Source organism: Acanthopagrus latus, chromosome 4 (assembly GCF_904848185.1).
Source record: "Acanthopagrus latus isolate v.2019 chromosome 4, fAcaLat1.1, whole genome shotgun sequence".
NCBI classification, from domain to species: Eukaryota; Metazoa; Chordata; class Actinopteri; order Spariformes; family Sparidae; genus Acanthopagrus; species Acanthopagrus latus.
In genome coordinates, this window is record NC_051042.1 from 20032694 (window position 1) to 20058471 (window position 25778).

The 25778-nt window shown below is 44.3% G+C and overlaps 1 protein-coding gene across 2 annotated transcripts in view; it reads left to right on the forward strand.

The window, feature by feature from the left end:
* The window catches only part of sox6 (SRY-box transcription factor 6), a 134504-nt gene that overhangs the window by 100091 nt on the left and 8635 nt on the right, over positions 1-25778 (forward strand). For both annotated transcript variants that reach the window (XM_037094228.1, XM_037094229.1), the window contains exons 10-14: positions 1789-1868; positions 10243-10392; positions 12615-12795; positions 12947-13134; positions 24185-24290. In XM_037094228.1, coding sequence (XP_036950123.1) covers positions 1789-1868; positions 10243-10392; positions 12615-12795; positions 12947-13134; positions 24185-24290 — 705 coding nt within the window. The remainder of the gene's footprint in view (positions 1-1788; positions 1869-10242; positions 10393-12614; positions 12796-12946; positions 13135-24184; positions 24291-25778) is intronic.

A 25778-nucleotide genomic window follows, 5' to 3' on the forward strand; every position in this document is an offset into this window, starting at 1 on the left:
TTCACGTCAGTCTGTCTGTCATGTGAACTTCTTTGGCGGTTCAACAAAATTTAAAGGCAAGTGACACGAGAGGATCAAGTTTGGAGGTTCCAGTCATGCAGTCCGTTCATCATCATTTGATCTGGCCTGTGAAAGGATTCAGCTACATCTGTCAACCCTCAGCAGATCTATGACTTGTACTTTATGGTGCACCACATGAGCAGGGAAATAGAGCCCTGTATTGAGCATGGTGTCACCTGCACTAACCCCCCACCCCTTCCTTAACATTCAGAGTCCATGCTCTTGGCATGGGACAGGCCGTGCCCAGTTAAAAAAAGCCTCCACAGTTTTAAACGTAATTCCCTTTCGCCAGTGACGCTAACCTGGCACCGCTCCCATTCTGCTGGAGTCCGGTGCCTCGGGACAGACTATGTGCGCCCAAGTATCCAGACCTTGGAGCCGGAGACCCCCCCGGCGGTCGCGGTGTGCTCACTTAGCACATGACCCGCCCCAGGTTTCACATGACATCTAAAGAAATCCAGCCATTTATTATTCCAAAATCCTACGTCATAGACAGAGAGAGAGAGAGAGAGACAGAGAGAGAGACAGAGAGAGACAGAGAGAAAGCGATACCAAAAAAAGAGGAGGTGTAGAAATAACCACAGTGCACCGCTGCACATCCAAACCCAGCGCTATTTGAAACCACTTCAGCTGTGTGATTTTATTTGCTACTAAATGGGGATTGAATTTCCATGGCGCGTATCACATTGTGCTGCGCTGTACAAGATTGCAAAGTGAGGCGAGCGGGCGAGGGCAAAGTGAAAGAGAAGGTATATACATTTACCTTGTCTGTGGCTTAATGGCTCCATATGTTTGTGAGAAGAAGTGACAGGCAGAAGTGGGGTCTGAGCGAAGGCCAACTACCCTCCCCTCCTCCCTCCCTGCTCCCACTGTGCAGCCCACCTCCCCTCCTCCAGACACATGCCTCAAACCAACCTCCCCTCTACGAACGCCGGGCTGCCCTGTCTCACTGGGGCCGTTCTGTCCGTCTCAACACACTAGGCTGACTGTGTGAAAGCGTCTGGTGCTCAGTTATACACCCCCATTGATATCACTCATGCAGCAGCCGTTTTTTAAATTTTTTTTATATCCCTGTCTGACAAACAGGTGAGCAGTAATGAATAGCGCTGCTATTTGGAGACCGATTCTTCGTTTCTTGATCAAAGCGATATGTGCAGTAAGAGCGCTTTCTAACCTTGTTATTGTGGCTACGCACTTGTTCTAACCGGTTCGCATACAAGTGCTTCACTCTCTGCTGCCAAAGCGATAACTCAGAAACAAACAATGTAGTGCCGAACAATAGCCAGACAAGTCTACAGCTGTGTGAACAAGCTGAAAGAACATGCTGGGCCTTTTAACACGATCGCGACCTGAATATCAGGGGAGACATTTATTGACATTCATTCTGAACACCGACGCGCGTCTGTGCACCTTGAAAGAGCTCCTAACTTGTCAAACTATGCAGTAGTTATTGTTGTCATGGTATTTTCCACGAGGTGCACTGTGCAGGTGGAGGAAGGAGGGAATGGTGTGAAACGTTCCTGAGTAATCCTGCTCCAGTCCAACCAGCTTAGCCTTTTGTTAATGCAGATGTTTGGGCTTGAAGCCGAGGGCTCGTTGCAATGTGCCACATTGCTGTGGCAATGTAGCGGAGGGCCCAGGATCTGTGTTGGCACTTGCCTGGTCGCTGTGGGCCGGCTCATTGTCTGAACCTGTATGCATTGTCGTCTCTCTCTCCCTCCCTGACAGGTGATAACTACCCGGTGCAGTTCATTCCATCCACCATGGCAGCTGCAGCAGCGTCAGGACTCAGCCCCCTCCAGCTTCAGGTATGTACAGTACTATGACAAAGAATGCTAGGGACGCCCGCCAAGCCCAGGGCAGAAAGGATGGCTAAGCAGCTGTACGCTAAGTAATGAGCTGCACACTAAATAATCCTGGAGGCCCCCAGCTCACACACGCTTATCACCTTACATATGTAATTTATCCTTTTTTATAGAGGATTCATCCCCAGCAGCTTTGCCAGATCGAGGAGTTAGGAAGATAATAGTTATTAGAGGCAATGAGAATCACTTTGGTTGCCTTAATCGCCTGCCAGTGAATTTATCAGAAGACAATTGAGTGTGTAAGCAAAGAATATTCCAATTCCAATTGCTTTTGTCGAGTTGAGCTGCTGTAATACTTCTGGTATCTCGGTGAGGAAAACAAATAAGAGTGTGTAGTAAAAGCTAACTCATGGTGTGAGGTTCTGAGCCGCAGAAAACGTTGGGATAGGCTCCAAAGCCCTACAGGCTCCTCCAGGACTTTTCTCACACGGCATTTAAAAAAGCTGAACCCGGGTCAGGGCTTAACCTGAGGCCATAATGTTTAATAAAGATAATTATCTGCGTTCTTTCCTTCAAGCTGTTGCTATTATGAATACAACACTCATCGGCGCTTCTCTCAGCTTTCTTTCCTTGTTTTCTTTGTTTCCAAGATGGTGATAATGACTTCTTCATAAACTTTGCACTGAATCTGCTTTACATGAAAACAAACATAAAAGTGGAAGCTGGATAACAGCCACGTCTGTTCAGCTGCAGTGCTGCTTGTTGCTTCTCTTAATTATCAATAGTTGCAACAACTGTTCTTCGGAAACAAAAGAAGGAATCCTCAGTTTAAAAGCATCCCTTTGAACACAGGGTTAAGTGGCCACTGCTGCTTTGTCAACAACAGATCAAAGTTTCCGAAAGCTGCAACATGTGACACTCAACTGTAAAGAAAGCAGTATGTCAAGATTAAACAATCGGAGCTCAAGACTGAAGGGGTGGGGGGGGGGGGGGGGGGGGGACTCCTTGCACGCTGATATATGTGGCATTTGTCCCTCTGAGGCTACCACTGTCAGTGTTAACGAGCCTCTGCAAGTCCTAACAATGCACGCAGCTGGCTCCCAAGAGCTGTGCGTCATTATGCGTCCACGAGAAAAAAGCTGTCAGGAGCATGTAAGGTGTTAAATGAGTCTGCTCATGTTCAAGGAAAAAAAAGATGGAGGCAGCATGGGTGCTGGGGTGCTCTCGCGTCGCTTAGTTTTGCGGATCGCGAAGAAGTCCGTTGGAAAAAGAGTGGTAGTTCAGACAGGCATGCTCCGTTTATTTATAGCGGCGTATGAGGTCAGATGAGACAGTCATATATCTGAAAGTTGGGGTGAGGAGGGGAGACGAGTCTGGAGTGATTAATTCTGATTATGTATCTAACCCTGGGAATGGGCAAAAACAGTGCCTCCAAGACCATGACTTGGCTGACCTTTGCAGAACACAGTAAACAAAAAGAGGTGCATTTTCCATTAATTGAAGTCTGTCAGCCTGTCACATATTCCGCCTGCTGGCTGCTATTTACCCTGCATAGAGGCTCCCCTTAAAACAGCAAGGCAAGTCAAACATGCCCTTTTCTACATAGCTGGGATCAACAAACCATGTGACTGCCGCCACTTCCTCTACAAAGCACTGGGAGCCGGCTATGATTAAAAACATCATATCAAGCCAGACATGGAATTAAGTTGGAGTAGTCTCCTCCCTTTTAGAGCAATAATAGCACCAGCAGGCTCCATCGTCTTTAAAATTAAACTATTGAAACGTATACTCCAATATGTGTGGTAGTGTGTGTGTGTGTGTGTTTGTGTGTGTGTGTGTGTGTGTGTGTGTGTGTGTGTGTGTGTGTGTGTGTGTGTGTATGTGTTGGAAAGAGCTCTTTAGTATGAAAGGATTAAAAGGAAATCCCATAAACAACAACAAAAATCACACAAGGAAAAAAACGACACAATAATGGGTTATTTAATTTGAGTTAAAGACATAATGTGTAACATTTTCCTGCATTTAATTTGTCTAAAGAATGTGGTCACCTCGCGGCTTTACCCTGTGAGAAAAAAACAAACCAAAAACGAATAAAGCGCAGATGACGATTCTCATGATCCAACACTACTTGATGATGGTCATCACAATTCCTTTTTGTAGTTTCCTTCCTTTTAATTGAATGACCCGTAGCATCAGACACTACATACTGTGCCTTTAAAACAAAAAACAAGGAGACACTTTATCTGGTTATTAGTGCGGTGTACCTGAAGTGCCCGTAGCTGCGCTCCAGATGTTTCTTGGGGCTTCTATCGTAAAGAACTTTGCACATCGAACACATTATGTCCAGTGTTAGGAAAATGCTACTTGTAAGTCAAGTAATAAAAATAAAAAATAGATAAATAAAAACTGTGATTTTAAGCTCCCCTGCAAATATTTCTATATAAGATATTATTTCTTCTCATATTAATGAGTTAGTTCCTCATGCATCATCAAGCACAATACTCCCCCAACCCTTTACTCTAAGCTTTAATAGTTTCAACCTTAAGCTCATTCTTCATCTTCACTCACACACACAAACGTGTATAAAATCCCACACACATATGGCTGAATAGGCTGCCCCCACAATTAAAATATCTCCTCCTGTCAGCTGCATGGTAAGGTATAATTTCCCCCAATTCGCTCACTTAAGATTGTGCGATATGTGAACCTTAAAAAAAAAAATTATCTTATTGGAAGAATTAATTCCCACAATGCTGCAGCGGTAATGTGATCAGCCATCCAGTCAGGGAGGCAAGCCGCTCCGTCACTCTTAATGTTTGCCACGCACCCTCTTCACATTCTCCTCTGTCATAACAGTCTGGGATCCCCCTCGCCCTCATTCCCCGCCCTTTCTCTCCAGGAGAAGAAAAACCCACCGAGGTAACAAAGGCTTAAAGCTGATGGATGTAAATGAATCCTCCAGGATGCGTTTGAGTGTTGGGGACTGTAATTTGCTTGTCAATACAGGGTGGTAGCATCACTCTGGCGGCTGGCAGTCTGCAAGTGGCTGTCACCGGCCATTGCTGTACCACGGGGCAATTTCACTCAATGTTTTCCTGACAGATTGGCTCTCGTCCTCAACTCGCAGGAGGGGAGGCGGGTAAACTATCCCAGCGCGACGTGCCCCTCTTCATTAGTGCCCACACAGGGCCGGGATGAGCCCAGCACCAGCAGGAAACAATGGCTCCATCCCTGCCTGTCCTTCCCTGATTACAACTGACACCTCTCAGCGAACAGAGGAAATTGTGCTCAGATTGTACCCCAATCTGTCCCGACACCTACTACATTCAATCGAGAGGGGAGACAAGAAGGGAATTTCCCTAATTCCACAAAAGAATTTTCTATTTGGGACAAGCACTTAATTTGCTGTTTGTACACTACCCTGCGTCAGTTGCCAAGTGCAAAAAAACAATTTACTTAAGGCCAACATGAACTAAATATATATCAACCGACCTTTACACAGAAGCGCTAAACAGGAGAGGGGCCTTTGAGACAGTGCTGTTTTCTATCATTGGAAGCAGACTTTGGGGTTTCAGCCGTTTTAAAGAAAGCATTATTGGATAAAACGGAACATCTGGGTTCTCCGTATGCAGTATCACTGTTAGGACTACACAAACACCAACCCTTTGCTTTTCACTCAGTCAGAGCTCCATTTTCTTCCTCTTGCTGTCTCTATCTCACCGTCTTGCTTTACCAATTTCCCATCCGCGTCTCGAACCACCTTCTTAGTTTGTGTATTTCTCTTTAAATCACTCCCATCCTCTTTTTTTCATTCTACTTTTTCCTCCCTGAATTGTCCGGGCCCATCACATCCTCATTCTGTTCGGCACCCGAACTGCCTCACCTCGCAATTATCATCTGCCGCATTTTGGCCCGTGATAAACCTGGGCCCCGGCCTCGCTTCGCTCGCGCTCCCACTGCAAAGATGAAAAGCAGCCCACATTCTCAGCGACAAACCCGGACCAGATCTCAAGCAGACACATCTGAAGGAGTACTCAGAGGCTTAGACGACTGGAGCGATAAGAAAGAGTGTTACACAGTCAGGGACAAACAGGAAGAAAGTGGGAGAGCAGCAAACCGCACATTATCTTTTGTTTGGATGTAAATGCCTGTGTAGTACAGATGTGAAGAAACGGCCTCCATCATTAACAAGTGAAGCACTTTTGACTTTGAAAGAGAGAGAGAGAGAGAGAGAGAGAGAGAGAGAGAGAGAGAGACAGAGGAGGAGGAGGGGGAGAAAAGAGAGAACAGACATACTGTAGAGAGCAGCTGTTTCTGTGTTTATGAGCGGAGGAGCTCGGTCTTTGAAGGTAACCCAGAGCAGAGCAGAAATGCTAGCTGTGTGTGGAAGGCTGGCTAATAGGACGGCTAGGTGAGCAGCTGGATAGAGGCAGTGGTGAACAGAGGGACAGATGGACAGATAGAGTGGATAATGCAGTGAGCTGCACTGAATGGGAGGGCTGGCTCCAGGGCCCCTGGGCCTCGAGAACCCACGTACACACTCGCACAATTTGGGCGGTGTTTGTGTGTATATGTGCCGGGGAGAAAAACTGATAGAGAAGGACTTAAATATATATACTGTAGATATGAAGATGGGCGAGAGGAGGGGTTGGAGCAGAGCAGGTTGGGTGCCAGCAGATGAGACAGATGTTGGGCCATACTGGAAAGCATCGGCACAGTGCACCAGGACGCCTTCCTCCACTCCTGACATCTGGGCCTAGCCTGGGTCAGCCTGCCTGGTCGCCCTGGGCAATGAGCCTGTACAAGCCTTGTGGCAAACGGGGCTGGCGCTGTGCTGCCTTTTAAATGGTGTGGTGCACTGAAGCACAGTTAATGCCCTCATATCCAGCCCAGTGCTCAGAGCCCGGGCCCGGCAGAGGTGAATGAGACATTGACAGACAGACAAACAGACATGCTTGCACACAAAGAGTGTGATTTAGGAGAGCGCAGCAGTCATCAGATAATGCTCAGCTAATGGAAAATGAAGAGGATTCTAATTGGTGTGAGGATATTTTTCGATTACTAAATTTGTTTGTCGTTATTTTATTTTTTTTAATCGCGCAGGCTGCAGTCATAAATGTGCAGTCCAGCGTCATCGCTGGCAGCAAGAAATCTGACAAATATCTGCAACTGTATTTTCCAGCACATGTTGCCATGTTGTGACTCTGCCTTTTTTTTTTTTTTTTTACTAATAGAAAAACAAGATGCGCAATTGTTTTTCCACAGAAAGATTTTCTTTTTCTCTCGACACTACAAGGCATACACTTAAGAGGGCAAAGGGAAAAGGGAAGAAAAGCGTAGGTGGAATTTATAAGCAAATGAACGTTTTACTCATAATAACTTATGTCGTACACTGAGCTAAAGTATTGGCTCTTTTTGTTTCACTAGACAAACAGCGGCTGTCGGTTTTAATTGCACATCATACTTCTGAGATGTCTAACATCATCAGCAGAGTGTGTAATCTCAGTTTAATGTCGCAGGCAGAAAGTGAACCTCCCCGTTTAACCTCTGCTGCCTCCAGAGGGCTTGTTTTTAATTACCAGAGGCTAACAGGCTGACCTTGGGCATGCTGCACTCACTTTGAATCCATGCTCGCTGAGATCCGCTCCGCTCTACTGGGAAACCAGGAATGATGGGGTCAGAAGGAAGACCTCAGATTTTGTGTTTGTGTGTCTTACCCATGTATGTGTGTTCTCTCTGCGTTATATAGCACACAAAGGAAGGTGGCCTTCAAGATAAGAGAAAACATACAAATATTTCTCTTTTGCCACCCACAGTGCAATTCCTTTTAGCTATTATGTCCATTTTCTTATTATTTTAACGTCATTCAAGCTAGTATGGAAGAATTATATTTGTCCTAGTATATGTGTATTCTTCTTTCATCAAATTAAACAAGTGGAAATAATATAAACGAGAAAAAAGGGAAGAGAAAAAGAAAACCTAAGGGTGCTGAGATCAACTCACCAGCTCATCCAGTACCCTAGAATCGGAGTGCTGATCTTCAATGCGACCCTGTTATACCTTGAACTTTTTGCCACCCCCACCTGGCAAGTAGATACGAGGAAGGGGGCTATTAGATATGAGAGAGCAGATGTCCTCTGGTCAGGGAAACCAGCCTTGGCGGGATGCGTCATACGTCAGGTGTCAAACAATCACACTGGAACAAGTTGTAAATTAACTGTCTTAGTGTAATGCCAGGGTAAAAGCCTTCACACTGAACACATTGAACACTGAGGTTTCCATATCTGTCCTTGAGCGTTTGATGGTGGGTTAACTCACCTTTCATCCGTCTTTCCCTGATTGTATTTATCGTTCTTTGGCTCTTGCCAGGCAAAGAACTTCTCACCCCGTGGCTCTGACCTGCTAATCAGTGCTGAAAAGGGACACCCTGGCTGCGTCCAATTTGCGGCAAGGTCTAATTGTACTGTTTTTCCGGGACAATAAAATTCTTCTCACTCAAGGTCAGGGACATGCCTATCGACAGGCCTGTTAGCAAACATCTGTCCGACAGACTCGGCTTCCGCTCCCCATCTAAGACTTGTGTGTAGCCTGGAGTGACAGACAGTGAGTGGAGACTCGCGCTCTCTGTTTTTACTCTCTCTCCTTCCAACCCCCGTCACACACAGACACACAGAGTGCCTTTACCACTGACATTAACTAAGTCTAGCTCAGATGAGAAGAAAATAGAATCGGTCCCACTCCTATGTCCATTCCTGTCGGAGACAAAAGGCTGTTTGTGAGGGAGGTGGGGGCAGTGCTATCATTGTGGGAACATAATCAGTCTGTCATTTCCGCTGCCCATGTGCTGTTGTTATCCCCAGGTCCCCTGGAAGAATGGACCTTTTGTGCTGCCGCTTATGTGGCGGCGATAAAGTTTCTTACAGGAGCACATATGTGTTTATATCTGGAGATATGTGCATGGACATAAAGTGCTTTGTTTGGCTTTGGTCTGCATTTACACCGCCGAAGGTGAGGCCAGCGGGGCAGGGTCGCTTTTTCCCCCAGTCCACACAAACGCGGCCTGTATGTGTGCCATTTGAACCAGGAAATGAGACGGGGTTTGCTGATTGGCCAGTGGAAGAGAAATTAGATTCTCCCTGACAGCGCCATCTGACTGAATAACACAACAAACTATAAGGTTTGCCTTGTCTGAGGACAAGCAGACCAGTGGGGGAGTTAAGGGGTGCTATCTGTCTGATGAAGTGAGGTCTAAGGCTACATGAAGTAACACTATTTCTCACACAGTAGCTCTATTTGACAGACCCCTGCTATTTGCAGCAGGAAACAAAAGGCAATTTCGTCACTTACCTGGTGGCCGATCAATACAGATGGACAGAAGGGAGAAGGGAAGAAGAAGAAGGGAGCGCTGCCTCTGTGAACACAGAAAAGAAAAAAAAAAACAGCACAAAACAATCACCAAATCAAAAATGTCTGGTGTAATTTGCTTCAGATTTTAATGATTTAAAAAATAGGCACGCAACTTAATGTCAAGACATTAAATTGTAACCTAATCCAGGATAAAGGATGAATTACTATGTCAGAAATCTGATCCAACAGACAATTAACAGCCTGTGGCTCACCAGATATTTCCAAACCTTCATATCAACGTCGTCAACCACCCTTTTTAGTATATGCCACATAATCAGCCCGGCGGTGGAAATGTAAATTGAGCTTTCCGAGTTCAACCCTGTCACAGGCGTACTGTTATTGAGTGCCTCGCCAGTCATCTGAACCACCCTCTTGTGTGGTAATGTCCCCGACTATTGGACATCTTCCTGATTTAACTCCAAGGAAAATAACGGTGATTACATCAGTGTTCTTTGTGCAGGTTTTTAAGCCTTAATAATGCTCATGTTTAACGTACTCTGTGATGGCTATCCAACTGAGGTTGGGTTTCTGACATTGTGGAAATGGACAGTCTCACATGGCTGCGTGGAGACAAATCACAGGCCAGAAAACTTCAATTGGAGGCTGCGTAGATTTAGAGAAACGGGAGATCTTCACTAACACACTTGCATCCAGTCTGCAAACTTTTTCTCTGTGATGAGTGGAAAATAGGGGCTCCAAGTATTTTGAATGAAAGCCATCTCTGTGTGGTTTTTAAGACTGCTGTCTCTCTCTGGGTTCAGCCTTTGAAATACAGTTAAGACCTTTGATGGAGGTTCTCTGCCAGCCTCATGGAAAGAGAGGAAAGACGTAAAAGAGAGAGAGAGAGAGAGCGGGGGGATGAAGGCAGACACAGGAGCAGCGAGAGAGGAAAAGGCAGAATATAAAACGTTGAATGTTCACTGGATTTGGATGTTAACGCCTTGTGGGTTTTCTCCACCTCCCCCTACAGCAACTGTATGCCGCCCAGCTTGCCAGCATGCAGGTCTCTCCTGGAGCCAAGATGCCTCCACTGCCCCAGCCCCTCAATACCAGTGGGCCCATCTCTCCCTCATCACTGAAGAATGACAAGAGTTCATCCAGCCCCATCACTCAAGTCAAGGTACAACCCTTTAACTCCTTCAACCCTGCCCACCCACCAGCCTGGGCCTTGAGTGGTACTTGACCTAAACTAGCCGAGTTGATGTCGTCTGAATAAAAAATGCATCCACACTGTTCACCTCTTCACTGTTACAGCCGGCCGGTGCTGAGCGCTGCCTCCAACAGGCCATCAATCTGTGGGGCTTTAACAAGGCCCTCTCTCTCTTAACCAGAACTCTGTGGACACGGTTGCCATGGCTATTGCTGCTCCAAGCCAGTAATTTGTGGAACACATGGTTTCTAATTTTTTTTTTTTTTTTTTTTACAATGAGAAGTTTTGTTCTTCTTTTTTTTGTAACCGAAATGGAATAAAAACCATTACAGCAGCGCTATACAAATGCTGACTGAAGTGAAGCAAAAAGCAGGATTGACAACTTCTCTCTCTCTTTTTTTTTTTTTTTTTTTTTTTTTTGCCTTGTAAACAAACCAAATGCAGGATTTGTATTTTCTGCTGCTGTATGGCACGACTCCACTAGACCTCCATGCAGAGGAAAGGCCATATACATCATCACCACTCACTAAGGCCATAATCAGAAACACATGCCCATTTGGAGTAGTTTAGCTTAATAATATCACAATGGAGAAAGACCATAAATCATGTCTTGAAATGGTAGGAAGCCACTCTGGGCTTTCTCTTCTTCCACACACACACACACGGTCCTTCAGGTCTCCTGCCTCCTGGGATTTCCATTGAAAGATGGCCATTTAACTGACTCAGCACTGTCGTTTCACCACTTTAATACAATTCGCTATCAGATAAGATGGATGCCAGTTGAACCAATATTAATACAACACTAATTCGAGTCATAATTTTGCCAAATATCTCAAAATCAAAGACTTTCAGTGCAATGAATCATACATAAACGGAAGGCAAACACATCCTGGCATCCTCCCATCTGTACGCTCAGTCCAATGGAATCAGATTGCCTTTAGTTTTGTTTGTCTGCTTTCTGCCTCGCTGCATGACAAACTGTTATTGGCACAGCAATAACAAGGCCTCGGGGCAGTGTATGCTTGAGCCATATGTTTGGACAAGGAGACACTTGGGTTTTGAAAAAAAGACTGTTAACGACAGAATGCCCCGATCTGATTTAAGAGATCGGGCGACTTGCACAGTGCAAAGGAATGCAAATCTTTGTTGATATTTAAGCTGATCCACTACATAATTATGGATTGATTCCAGATTATATTGTAATTTATTTTAATGTGATATTTTACATTTATTTGAATACTGGGAAAAATAAAAAAAAGGTTAAGTCTATTTCTTTTTATTATATTAACACGGGTATAGCACAGATTTGAAAGGACTGATGACCGTAACTCACACAGGTTACTTAAGGTTACTTTGGTTTTGTTCCCTCCTCACAAGTTCGAGCAAAGGAGCAAGATACAATAACATTTGGTCCATGTAGACAAGTTGCTGAGGGTGGCACCTTGTAGACTAGCGATCATAGTCTCACATCAGTAACTGCTCCAAAACAGAGCACAAAACACAACCATCCCGACATTGTATATCTTTAGGAATAGGCATATCAAAGTATATGATAAAAACCAAGTGTGCACAAATGAGGAATGAAATTAGAAAACAAGTTAATGAAGTAGATAATGCAAGTCGACATCTGATGAATGGAACAGCTGTCTTTGATCACTGGCACCGCTGCTATCTGGTCATTATTTATTCTTCGAACCCAGAGTGCAGACAGAGAGAGCAGGAAGGAGGAGGAGGAGGAGGAGGAGGAGGAGGAGGAGAGGGAGAACAGATGAAGATGTACAGAGAGACAGAATCTGCTTTAATTAGTGTGAACAAAGGCGCCGGGCAACTGTGAGGAAGATCACAGTGGCACAGCACTGAAAAAAAAGGAAGGAAGGATGGGTGAGGGGAGGAGAGGAGAGGAGAGGAGAGGAGAGGAGAGGAGAGGAGAGGAGAGGAGAGGAGAGGAGAGGAGAGGAGAGGAGAGGAGAGGAGAGGAGAGGAGAGAAAACACAGAGAGGGGAAGAACCAGGGAGGAGGTGTGGGTCAAGACTGGGATCCTATAATTAACCAGGAACAGAGGAGGACTGTGCTGTCTGGGAATCCTGAGGGCCCCCCCCCCCCCCCAAGTGGAGGCAGCAAGGAAGGTGGTGGTGGGGGGGGGCACCTATTCACATCTGTTTTCTCTCACACTCCCCGCTCTTCTGCCATAGGAGGAGGGAACACAGCCGCTCAACCTGTCTGCTCGGCCAAAGACGACAGATATGGTCAAATCCCCGACATCCCCGACACAAAACCTGTTCCTCGGCAGTAAAAGCAGCCCCAACAGCCTCCTCAGCAAGGGTGGCATCCCCAGCCCACTCGGAGGAGGTCTGGGTCGTGGCTCGTCTCTGGGTAAGGGAGGCCGCACTGCACGTTTCTAAGTATTTAAAGTCTCAGAAATAAATGTCACTGCTGGGATGTCGTGTGACGCTGTTGTGCTTTTATGGCAGCGTGCAGTCCAGCAGACTAATGTTGCCGTCCAAACTCCGCTCTGTGTGTCCAGATATTCTGTCCAGCCTAAACTCCACTGCGCTGTTCGGGGACCAGGACACGGTGATGAAGGCCATCCAGGAGGCTCGGAAAATGAGGGAGCAGATCCAGAGGGAACAACTGCAACATCACCAGCAGGGCATGGAGGCGAAGCTGTCCGCCCTCAGCTCAGTGGGCCTCAACAACTGCAGAGTTGACAAGGTTAGGACTACTATCATACCGTCTGTCTCCCTTTTAACCCCCAATTCTGATCCTCTCCATTGCAAGCTTTTTCCACTGAACAAGTTGTCGGCCACAAAAGAGTGTTCAACTCAGGCGGCGGAGGAAAGAAACTAGAAAGAAAGAAAAGTAGAACATTTTGATGTAGCAGTAATTCTTAAGGCTGATGTTTTTTCTTTAATCCATGTCCAGGGTGGTCGTATTGATAAGTGCTGGCATAGTGCAGCGTGTACATGTGTGTTTACTCAAATAAGTCTGAGTGTGTTTGTGCGTGCGTGTTTAGGGGCTCGCTCCCGTTGATGTTGGTGTGAGGGCCGTGACAGGCCATGGCGGTGCCCGGTGTGGGTTAAGAAGACTCTGAAGTCTCTGCCCAATTAAAGCAGACTTGCAGCCCTCTCCGTCCCCTGACATGGGATGGGGGCTGCTTTGTACCAGGAGCACACACTCCCAGGGATTCCCTTTAAAAATATCTTCAATCGATGAGTCAATCAAGGAGAGAAAAAAGCTGTCCTCCGCTCTTCAGCTTGATGCCATGTTGCCAGTTGGCTGTGAGGAGCAGGCAGGAACTGGGAGCGATGCTCATTAATATTTCAGCACCTGACACTTTCAACCAACAGCCTCAACTAGGTCAATGTATATGTAAAAAAGTCAATGAATATCTATTTTGATTTCCCTCTAATTTGGTGTTTGGAAGAGATCACTGTCTATGCAGGTGGCAATCAACTATGCTCTTAACTGAAGTGAAGCAAATAAACTGCTGCTGCCCTCCGAGAGGACGGAGGCAGAACATCTTTAGAACAATCAATCCATCAATCCATACCATTATTTTTGTTAGGAAAAAAATTGCACCATGAAAACAGGCACTTAATCTTGCAGAATTGAAAGTTTGTTTTGCCGGTTTTGGCTTTCTTTGTCAAGTTACTACACGGTATGCAAACACCCTTTTTCAGTCTTAGTCACAGGAGCTGATCCAGCTGCCTCCCTACCTCCCAACCAAGGTGAGCCCGTGGTCAACCGAGCAGCCGAATGTGCCACGACATGAAAGTCTGTAACTGAACAATGCTCGTAAGGAGGCATTTTCCCCAGTTAGCACACACCTACAGCTACATTGTCCTCAGCAGCTAGAGCTTAACGCCTTTTTCTTCCTCCCTGCTTAGTCTTTGTCGGGTTTAGTTTTTGTTTCCCCCGAATTTTGTGACACAACTATTTGAGAGCGGTCATGTCAGAGTAGAGGAATGCCTTTCTTTTGTGTCGGGATGTTCTGCTTGAAATAGTCAGTCACTCGTCACCTGTAATCTACCTTTTGTCTGCGATTGCCATCTGAGTGGAGTGTGGTTTTAAGAAAGCAGAGAGAAACAGAAAGAAAGAAAGAAAGAAAGAAAGAAAGAAAGAAAGAAAGAAAGAAAGAAAGAACGAACGAAAGAACGAAAGAAAGAAAAAAAAAAGAAAGAAAGAAAGAAAGAATGTGAGTGTGTACGGGGCAAGTGCATTATTAGACTTAGCAATATAAAGGTCATAAATTGAAATACTGTTGGGCAATTTATTGATATGATATTGTTATTGTAGTACGAGAATGTATATCTTCTTAGATTTCATATAAAGTGATACAGCATTAGTGTTGTATTTTCCTGGTTTTAAGGCTGATTTACAGTAGAGTGATGTCACCCTCTGAACTTACCAGACTGTTCCACTTAGTTTAGTCATTGTGTTCACATAACAGCTGATTATTTACCCAAGCTGTGTTCATAGACATCCCTACACATAGACAAAAATATTCCAATATTTGATTATGTTGCCCATTCTGAGCATTTATGCAGCGCTTTTAAAGAATAAATGTCAAATCGTGAGTCGCAGTATAGCCTGAATATATCAGACATTATTTTAGGGCCATTTCGCCCAACCTGAAATACACAAAAAGATGCATCAAAGATTGCGTTCGAAGTCATTTAAGTAATAAACACATGCCTTTTGTGTGTGCGTTTCCCACTAATATGGATAATTGAAAGCGTCCCCTCAGGTAATACGCCTCTGTTTTCATTACAACATCATTTATTGCCTCATTGAATGACACCTAAACCGAGCCCGCGCCTGACTCCCTGCCTCGCGCAAATCACAGTGAGATATCGTCACCTCTTAGTTTCCGTGACACTGGCCCTATTAGACGGTGTGAAATGAGAGGCACGCTTTATCAAGTCAGCTAAAAGAATCGCCCCATCATCTTCATCCCTTCGGCGGCAATAAAGAACAGTGGGCTGTAATTCAGCGGTGAAAATGAGAGGGGAAGGAGAGAGAGAGAGAGAGAGAGAGAGAGAGAGAGAGAGAGAGAGAGAGAGAGAGAGAGAAAGCCTTTTGCTGATACAAGCCAACGAACTAGAAAGGTTTGAACGCCCTAGATAAAAGCTTTCACTTTGGTCAGTTTCAGAATATTAATATTTCACCAAAGCGCCTCACCTGACATAAATACGGTGTGGTCTTTAATAGCTCCCCCCTCCCCCACCCCCGCACCCCCCCGCCACACCCGCCCAGTCTCTTGTTTGGAAGTTTATCATAGTGAGAGCTTACATGAAGAAGATTCTGGAAAGGTAACATAAATGGGATTAAGGAGAGGTTAAGATCATCCAGTGTGGCTGTTAGAGGGGATATTAAATATTGATTTATCCCACTGTAATGACCGGGCAGAGGAGTGGGTCTAAGTGCTGCTTACAGATGGATCAATTCATCTTTTCACACAAAGTGTGTCCGAACAGTACAATGCATTCCTCCCTAACCTTTATCACTGTGAATCTCTCTCTTCTCTCTCTCTCTCTCTCTCCCTGGCCACTGACCTAGGAGAACATGTTGTAGACCACACTCTCCGTACTCTATACAAGCCTTTAACCTGAGGACACGTAAAATATTCATGCTTTACAGGAGCGGATTTTTCTTACTTGTCTTTTTATTTGTCTGTTTTTACTATATCCCATCAGTACAATAAAACCTTTTTACAACCCCTCTGCAATTTACCTTTTTGAAATATTTATCCAAAGGTATTATTGTCTGCAGAGGGCAATTACTTTGTTCCATTATTTACTATCTCTGCAGTGGAAGCTTTTACCTAGTGTGTGCCTACAGCCGAATACAGTACATCTGAATCCATTTGAAAACCATTCAAATTGTTTCCTTCTATTATGCACTGCAGCTATATCAGGATGGGGCTGTTTTTCAGGGTCACGGGTGAATAAATATCAAGTATCTGTGTCTGAATGTTTTCACTCAGATGGTGCAAGCAGAGAGTCGGTCTTCAAGTCATCAACATTTATGGCCTGTTGGAACATACCGCCAGCAGATCAGAGATGTAGTGTTTTAAAATACTTTAAATAATCATGTTGATATATACTGTTTCGGGGGAAAACCCAAACAATGTAACATATTAATTTGAATTGCTCGGAACACAGAAAAAGAAAAAAATATTTTTGAAAATTAACGAAATAGATTTGCCACTTTTTAATCCTCATTGTGTTCACACACTGTGTCATCTCAAATGGTTTTCTAATACAAGCTTACTGTAACAACAAAGCAAAGGCCATAATTGATGTTCAAATATCTCAAAGATCAACTGCTTAATATAGCTTATAACTATATAACTATTATAATTATAATTATAATCAAGTAGTGTCAATCATTGTTTTCCAAAGCTCAAGCCGGCATCCTCAGGTGATTTGTTTTGTCCACCAGCCAAAGATATGTAGTCTGCTCTCATAGAAAAGTAAAGAAACTAGAACATATTTACATTTAAGATGCTGGAATCAGAGATTAATTTAATAGCTGGCAACAAACTGATTATTTGAATAATCGTTGCAGCACTACTCGTCTGTAAGCTGCAAATTGACTGTAAATGAGCACCTTAATTCCTCCTACTCAGAAACTGCTGTCAAATAATAGTGTTAATTCAACTTTCAGCCTCAGCAAACTGTTGTCTTTTCACAAAAGTATTCCATAGGCCGAAGAGAGCAGAAAAGATATGGTCTTACCACATTTTGTGCTGCTGGCTGACAAGTCACCTGGAGAACTGCAGGTTACTGGGCCTGTGCCACTGATGCTGAACTCTGTATAATCAGGTATGACAGATTTCTCCACTGATGCATCAATATCTCTTACTTTAGTTCCGATTGATGCTCAGGAGGTTGTGCAAGATAAAATATATTCCTCTGCTGACATGTCCCTAACTGGAATCAAAAGGTGAAAGGCCAGTGTATTAACCTATTGAACTGCCCTTTTCTGCCCCGCAACACCTCCTCTCTTCAGTATTGATGACTACAATTGTCCATTTCCCGTGTCCCAAAGCTCATCCTGTAAATATTCAAATGGAGCTTACACTGGTGCTCCACAAAATCCAGACTCCTAACCTATTGGTTCTAGTGGCTATACCGGTCCCCTCTGTGAGTGTGTGTGATTTTTTTTTTTGTGTGTGTGTGTGTGTGTGCATACATGTTCATGCATGTGTGTGTGTGTGATGCCAGGGCTCTATTCAGGCAAAGCCCTCACAAAGACTTTGAATATAATCTTGTCTGGTCTGCAGCCCTGGAAGCAATTTTCTGCTCCTTTTCGACTGCTGTCTTGGAAATTGCAAACCAAGGCGTTTTGGCTGCAATGTAAATCCTTGGCATACAAGGGTTTGCCCATCCAAATTAGATTATGCTCCGCTCCCAGACACTGGCTGTAGCCAGCAAGTGCTATTGTGAAGATTGCTTACATTAATGCTTTGTCCAATTGTTCATGTTTGCCAGAAGAATAAAAATAATGTATGACTCTGGATAATATGTGTGTGAGTGGGTGTGTGTGTACGGGCTCCTTTCCCAGGTCAGGTCTTTTGCTCTGTCTCGCCTCTTCCCCAGAAAGACATCAACACTGCATCTTGCTAGGGTCGTTTGGCGGTGGTGGCTCCATTATTTTCTACAGTTGTCATTTTACATGGTGAATTTCTGGCCCGCTGCAGAAATGCTGCTGGCCCCGCGAGCAAAGACCTGTGATACCGCACTCACCACAAGGCACACACAACAAAGGACAAGGAAAAGAATAGGCCACGAAGGACCATTTATAGTCTCTGGTATTGTTGCAGTAGACACATAATTGTTTTTGTGTCCAACAAGTCTTGAGGTTTTGTCCATATGTGAAAGAGTTTCTATTTTTTTGTGTAACGCTGCAGTAATATCCCGCAGTTTGCATCCTGGAGGGTTTGATAAGATTTCAGCCCAACTTAACAGTCCCTGGAGGACCCAGTGAACAGTTCTGGATCATTGAGGACTGGAAACCCATAAAAGTACATGATGTCAACACAAATGATCTCAGCAGTGGAGTGGAGAAGAACATAACATAATAACTGAATGCTATGTCAGAAGTGTGTCCCAGTGCTGAAATGGTTATGTATTATACATTTTAGCACATCTGAGTCTGGTAATAATATTGCAAAAGTGTAATATTTGTAGAATGCAGTAAAAATGTTCTTTAAAAGGCCTCAAAGTGGACACCAACATTAACCAACAGTAAAAGAAAACCAATTCTTTAGACTAAATGCACATTTTAACTTTGTCACAAAAGGGTCAGATTTTGTGGGTTTGACTTTTTTCCCTCCAACAAAAAAACAACCTATCTTGAATAATGAAAGCATATCCTTTTATTAAAAGCAAACAATAAACATTAAATTGGCTCAAAGCCCAGAGTAGGGTTACCTCGCTTTTTTTTTCTCTTTTTTTTAACCATAGTTTAAGCTCCTTAATTTAATTAAAGGCCTTTCCTCCCTCTGTTTCAAACAAATGAGGTGATGCCCTGGCAGTACAAATGGGACTGGAATAGCTGGCCATCTCTGCTCTGTGTGATGTTCAGGACGACTACTATAGAACAGATGCCAGCCTTTTGTGGCTGCTACTGTTGATTCTGCTGCTGCCTGCATTAGCCTTAGCAAAAAGGGAGAGCTCTGGGTAAAAAGAGAGCAACAGTCTGCATGAAAGGAGCTGCGGGTTCACCGCATGGCTGGATGTACTTAACATTTAAATGGTTCAAAACTAGCAAAAACTACTGGAAAGCTGCAGACTCTATAAATAACACTGCAACTGGTTACAATAAAAATACAAAACAGATGAGGCGCTGAGCTGTGAGGCACTGCAGCCATGTTAAAGTGCGGGCTTTGTCTCCATCGGGGCCGGGGCAGATTGTTGAGGGGGTTTAGTCTGGGACCCTCGGAGAGAAGACTTCGAGGGCCACAGATGATGACTGACACTTGATACACAAAGCCCTGTATTGTGGTCAGGGAGCTACTGCCTTCAACTTGCCACAAACCAGGTGTGTGATATAACCAGAGCCAGTTCAGCACATTATCAAACATAAGTGGCTATTTGGGGTCCCGCAGCTGTTAAAGTTTCCAATGATAATTGCAATCATACACTTTCCACCATGAAGGAAACGCGGTTGAGATTCTACCGATAGCTGAGAGATGTTGGAGGGTCGAGCAGTTACTGATGTCAGATTTCACAGGAGGGGCTAAACATGTCATACAGTACGTAAATATATGGCCAATAACTAACCAGACTATTATGTGACTTTAAGTTGGCAACTGGTAATTTTTGGAAGTAATAACAGGCGTCATGCCTGCCAGCTGCCTGAAATGAAATGAAGCAATTTTCTCTTCAAACAGTTGTACTGATGTCAAAATGTTTTGGCAAGCAACCATGCCAACTTAATCTGCGACTGTGTCATCTGGTTTACCTTATTCCTTTTTACACATGGAGTCATTTTGTTATAAAAAGCAAAATTTGGTTAATTGTTACTAATGACAAATTAATAATTATTTGATAACGGCTGCATGATTAAATCGATGTATTATCAAAATTGCATACAGATCAGATTCTCCAGACATAGGGAAACATGATTGTTAGGTACAGACCCAAGCAAAAATATTGCAATCGCATTATCTATCAAAATAATCACATTTGGATTTTTTTGGGCATATCGTTCAGCCTCAGTCTTTAAAGGTGCAATATGTCTGGTCAGGTTCATACTCAAAACAAACAGGGGCAGCACATCACCAGAAAAGGCAGCTGTTAACTGTAGCTACCGTTAGCCAGTAAGCTCAGTTAGCTTTGTAGCGAGAAGTCCAAACTGGAAGCTATGAGTACCAGGACAGGTGGATGCCAACGCCAACTGTTATTTCTTCAAGTTATGTTGATATTTGAAGTACATTCTCAAATGTTTTCAGCTAAAATGTATACATATTGAACCTTTAAACGTTCATCAGATTTTGATAATTAAAAGCAGAATGTGTTGGACATAGTAAGTCTGATAAAATAACATGCAATATGGCCTAGTTTCGTCTCTTTTCTTTGTGGTGTAAGCAACGTACAGAAATAAGCATGCCTAAACTTCTTTGTCATCATTAGTGTCAGGTAAAGTCAAACCTCTTGAGAAAGGAGAAGCGCAGTCAAAAAACACAGATCTAATGTGATGTGATCAGGAGTACATCAATTCCTTATTGTATTGAATTAATCATTTATCTTGAGACAGTTTGAGACAACAAAAAAAAAAAAAAAGAAGAGCAGCACGCTGATCTGCACCAAAGTCTACCTGACTCTCCTTTTTACTTTTCTTTCATCTTTATTTTAACAATCTCGGGGCCATATGGCTTTGGCTATAGCCTGGAGCTATTTACAAAGGGTAGAGGGAAGGAGTGTTAGGATTGGCAATGTGTTGCCTAAATATAGGGCAGGAGAAGGCACAATGCACAGGGCCGTACGCCACCCGCCTCTACCCAGAATACACCCTGTGGGCAGAGCAGCAGGCCTCCGGCACATGTTCTGTGGCCAGCCAGATTAAAGCTCTCTTTACAGCACTGACAAGGGCTCTTTTGGGTTCCCTCGCCCAAGAAGTTGAACAGACTCCGCTATCTCTCCCTCTTTTTCTACTCTTCTCTCTTCCTCCGTGACTCACGACTCCGCCGGACTGGCTCGTGACTTCACAGGGAGAGCCATGTGCCGCCGAACAAAACACATCCGTTACCAAACTTTAGAGACAAAAGACTGCTCGGGCAGGGCAGATGAGATTATTGTGGGTGGCAGTTTTCCACTACAGCTCAGAGTGCGTCGCTATAATTTTAGTTGTGGTGATGGAGAGCTGCATGTTGAAGTCATTTGAGGGAGGGGCCGGTTGCTTGCCAGCGGTCGTGGTCAGAGCGGGAGGGAAATAATGTGTACTGTTACATCTTTTGTTTCCTGCCTCTTTATCTTTACCTCCTCACAGCTGCACCAGTTTCTGTCCTCTTTGTGTCTTTGATCACTCCCTTGTTCTTTTACAAACACCTTTTCTTTTTTTATTTATTTATATATATATATCAGCTGTACACTCCCTCTCTTTTTCCTGGCAGGATGGCCAGCTTCCCAAGATACTGCATGTCCTTTGCTACTTCTCTGTGTCAGAGTGATCAGTAAAAATTTAATGACACTATAAAATAATAAAAGTGCCATTAATTTATCACAGCACTTGATGCGTGGGCAGTAAAGAAGCATTAGTTCACTGAATATTTTCAAGCCTTAAAACAAACCCCCCCCCCCCCCGATGCTGTGCCGATAATTTATGGCCCTAATTTCAACCGTAATTCTAATTCGCGGATATAAATCACCAAACTTATAACCAATAAGTATATTAAGCTCAGTATATAAAATTTTATGAAAATTTGTGGTACCGTATTGCTCAGATAGTCTGATATTAATTAGTGCAGCTAACACAAGCAAGGGAAAGGGTCCTTAATGTAACTACCTCTCTATATCAAGTATGTAAAAATGCTGGCTTGTACATGTTTTCTGCATGAACACAAGAAGCCCTTTTTTACGTCAAATGAAGTGAAGCTACTTCCTTCAAACAAGAGCTTCATTCAGTGTTCGTCCCGGCTGTCTAATGTGCTGATGCTCACTAATCATATGACTTTGTGCAACGGAGAAAGAAGTTCAACACTGAGCTAGTTATTAATGAAATCCATTGATGGATGGCCCCGGTTGTCCCTCCTTCTCAGCCCAACATGATGCTTAATGATCATGAGTTTATAAAAGGACTTGATTGATCAGGAGGGACCGGCGGAGCGCAGAAGAGGGACGAGATGACTACTTTATTACAGACGTACAGTACCCGTGAACGCTGTGTCTTCCTAGTGGACTTGTCCAAGTAGCATCTGAAGCTGCACTGTTGCCCATCCAGCTAATCGCACATCAGTCACTTTGTCATCGGGCTGCTAGCTTCTTTCATTAAGAGCAATAACGTGGCTGGGTGATGAATACAGCTCTGTGTGCGCGTGCGTGCCTGCTCGCTCGCGCATGTGTTGCTTAACGCCGAATGTGACACGGAGGAAGGCCCCGCACTCCATCTTCTCTTTACAAAGCGTTCTCTTGCCCAGCAGGGACCACCACATATGTCATAATTACAAAACACTTAAGTAAGCAAAGGGGCCGTCAGATGGACAGGCTCTAATCACAGGCCATAAGCAGGTAGTGGTTAATTGTATATCAGAATCACTCAGCTGGCCATAAATAATGACTGCTCCTTCAAGTATGATGGGAAATTGCAGTGCTCTTTCTGTCTCTCTCTCTCACAGTCCTTTCTTTTGAGGAATAGTTCTTGAATTAATAAAAGCACAGGGAAAATCAAAATTCTGTGAAAGGCCTCAAAAGGACTTGAACTGTCTTCATTCTTCATCTTGTCATCTTTTTTCACTTCAAGTAAGATAAGGTTATACAAAAGGGAAAAAAAAGTGTAGACAGATAACGTTCAGAAGTCAATGTTCTGAACGCTGTGTAATTACTGATGGTCGCCCACACGATTGCATATGTCAGGAACGATTCAGCTGTAAGGAATAATATATTCACTTACAATAGTTTTTTTGGGTTTTTTTTATAGTGGGAAACAGAACTTCCCTGAGGGGGAAAAGTGAGGAAACAGCAAAACGGTACAATGCATCACAAAGAGGGCGGCTAAAAGATTCATGTGGTTGTCGGTGTCGGTCTGTGTGGCAGGGGAGCTGTTAGTATTGTGTGGGGACGCTACCTGAGTGTCTGTTCAGACTGCGTGTGATAGGCATGTTTAAAGAAAGGAAGAGGCAGAGGTCAGCGCAGACAGTACATCTTTGGCAGAGATTGAATGCTCATCCTGGGAGTAAAACAAATGCTTTTTTTTCTGAATGGTGGCAACATGCCTTTTAGTGTCATCCAGGCGAAATCTGGGAGGGGGGGGGGGGATTATTTGTATCATGCAGAGTCAAAGTGTCCATCTCCTAGTTGAGTCTTTAGAGAGGAAGACAGCCCTTTGCTAATGCCCTGTGTATTCACTGAGGAAGTAGGTCATTCAACAATGGAGCCAGCAGCAGTCGGCACTCTCCCCTTGCATAATACATTAAGTGTAATGTGCAGCAACTATTCAGAGGCCCCCCGAAAGCTGTTATTTTATTCTGTAAATGCACACGGACATGACATTTAATATTGTCACGGAGCGCTGAATGACAGGGTTTCATTGTGCGTCAAGTACAACATGATGCCAAGTTTAATCTGAGCACAAAGCGACATGACAAACGGGAAAACACGGTGTGTTCTCCAAAGCATGAACTCTGAATAAATGATGGGCGCTGAGCTCTGGGCGCTGTAGACTGCAAGAGAGGATGTAAGGAGAAGATTACAGAGGAAAATCTGAGCACTGCAAAGAGGGCCACGGCCCCATTGTGTGCTCAGGATCACAAAGTATCCTTCTGTAAATCTATTTACAGCACCCCTGGCCCTCACTGTCTCTCTGCCTCCTGTCATCCATTATAACAGCGGCTGAATAGAGAGATGAGAGAGGAAAAAGCTACATCTAGCTCATGTCAAAAGAGCAGCTCTTCAAAAGAACCCCCATTTATCAAAGACACTTTTTTTCTTTTCAAAATTTTAGATTCCTGATGGGGTTATTTTTACAATTCTATCACTGTAAAAACCTGTGTATATGTGCCTGTTCGTGTTCCTGACTGTTTGTATTTCCCCTGTAGGAGAGGGCGCACTTTGAGAGCCTCGGGCACCACCTCGGCAAGCTGGGTGAGGAAGGAAAGATCGGCCACAGAGTTATTGACCTGACCAGGCCTGAGGACCTAGATGGTAAGGCCATATTTGGGTTTCAATTTATGTCTTTAGCATGATTATAATTGATCAGATTATTTTGTTTCCTTGCTGCACACACATTCCCTAAAAGCCCATTAATGTGGCAGTTAATTCTATGTGAATGATGTTTATTAGCTCTACTCTCTAGACTTTCTATTCCATACTTTGGGAGCAAACAGAGTTTTGATGGCTGACAAAGCCTGCTACTGCATGTGCCTCGGTGTGAGACTGTAGACTGGTTTGTAAGGGTGTGTGCAGAAACGTGCGTGTGTGTAAGGAGATGTGGGGGTTGGGGTGAATGCCGTTTGAAATGAGCCGTGGCTCCAAGGTTTTCACAGGTAGGTGAGCGGAGGACAAGGGTGCCTGAGGACAAAGCTGGCTCTTTTCCAAGCTCGGCTCCTGTTGCTGTTGTGCTTGTTTGAGGTCCTGGGCACAGGGGTGTAAATTCGGGTTGCACCAGTGTGACAAAGCGTCATCTCCCTTTGTGGCGCTGGCTCCTACACAGGAGCAAGGAGCACCTCGGTGCGCTAATGTTTGTCCAACATAAATATTTGTGGCAGTTTCCATGGCACTTCAGAGCCAGAGCAAAGGGGAAAGGGGTTCTGACTCATCTTTGATGCCTCAAGAAGTCTCAGGGCAGAAGGATAGATATTTCTCAGGACAATGTAACCCATCAACATCTTTAAATAGCATCTCAGACACGTTTCCCATCAGTTTCAGCAAGAAATGCTACAGCGTAATTGGTTCACATAGACTTTTAAATATGTTTTCTTACTTCCCAGAAAAATATTTGTTTACCAACTCCAAAGCGAAATTCTTTTCAATCACATCCACTTTCACATCACACCCAATCCTGAGGATCTGACTTAGAGGTGTATTTAGTGGAGTCATTGACATGTTTCCCATGATAGCCACAGCAGCAGATCCCATCCCCACCCGTCTGACTCCTCGGACAGATGTGCTTCCCTTGCTGATTCTCCCAGTGGGAACCTTCCCTCTGCGGCTACTGTGGAGTCAGGACCAAAACAGAGCGCACACCAGGGCAGTTGTGTCCTTTTAAGTCCTGCACGGGGCCGAGGGAAAGGCTTGCGCCAGACGCCTCACATCAGTGTTCCCAGTGGGCTGTGGATTATGAGCAAGCAGAGGTTAGAGGAGAGGAGAGGTCCTCTTCCCAGGGGGAAACGGCTGGGAGCCGGGGCAGTACACATAACTCAAAACACACAGTTACCATTTCTTCTCCTTCACTACAAATATATCTGTCTGTCTCTTTCAGCTTCACCGAGAGGAAAACACATATGCTTGAGTGATGTGAAGCAGTAAACCACAAAGTGTTTACTCTTATGAGGACATGTTTACTTTTGAAATCCTTGTTGTGGGGATTTTCTACTCCCCTGAACCAACCGAGGCTCAGCTCCCTTGCATACCTTGATATATAGGAACACAGAGTTTCCGTTTCGGTGTAGCTTATGTGTGCTCTCTTTAATA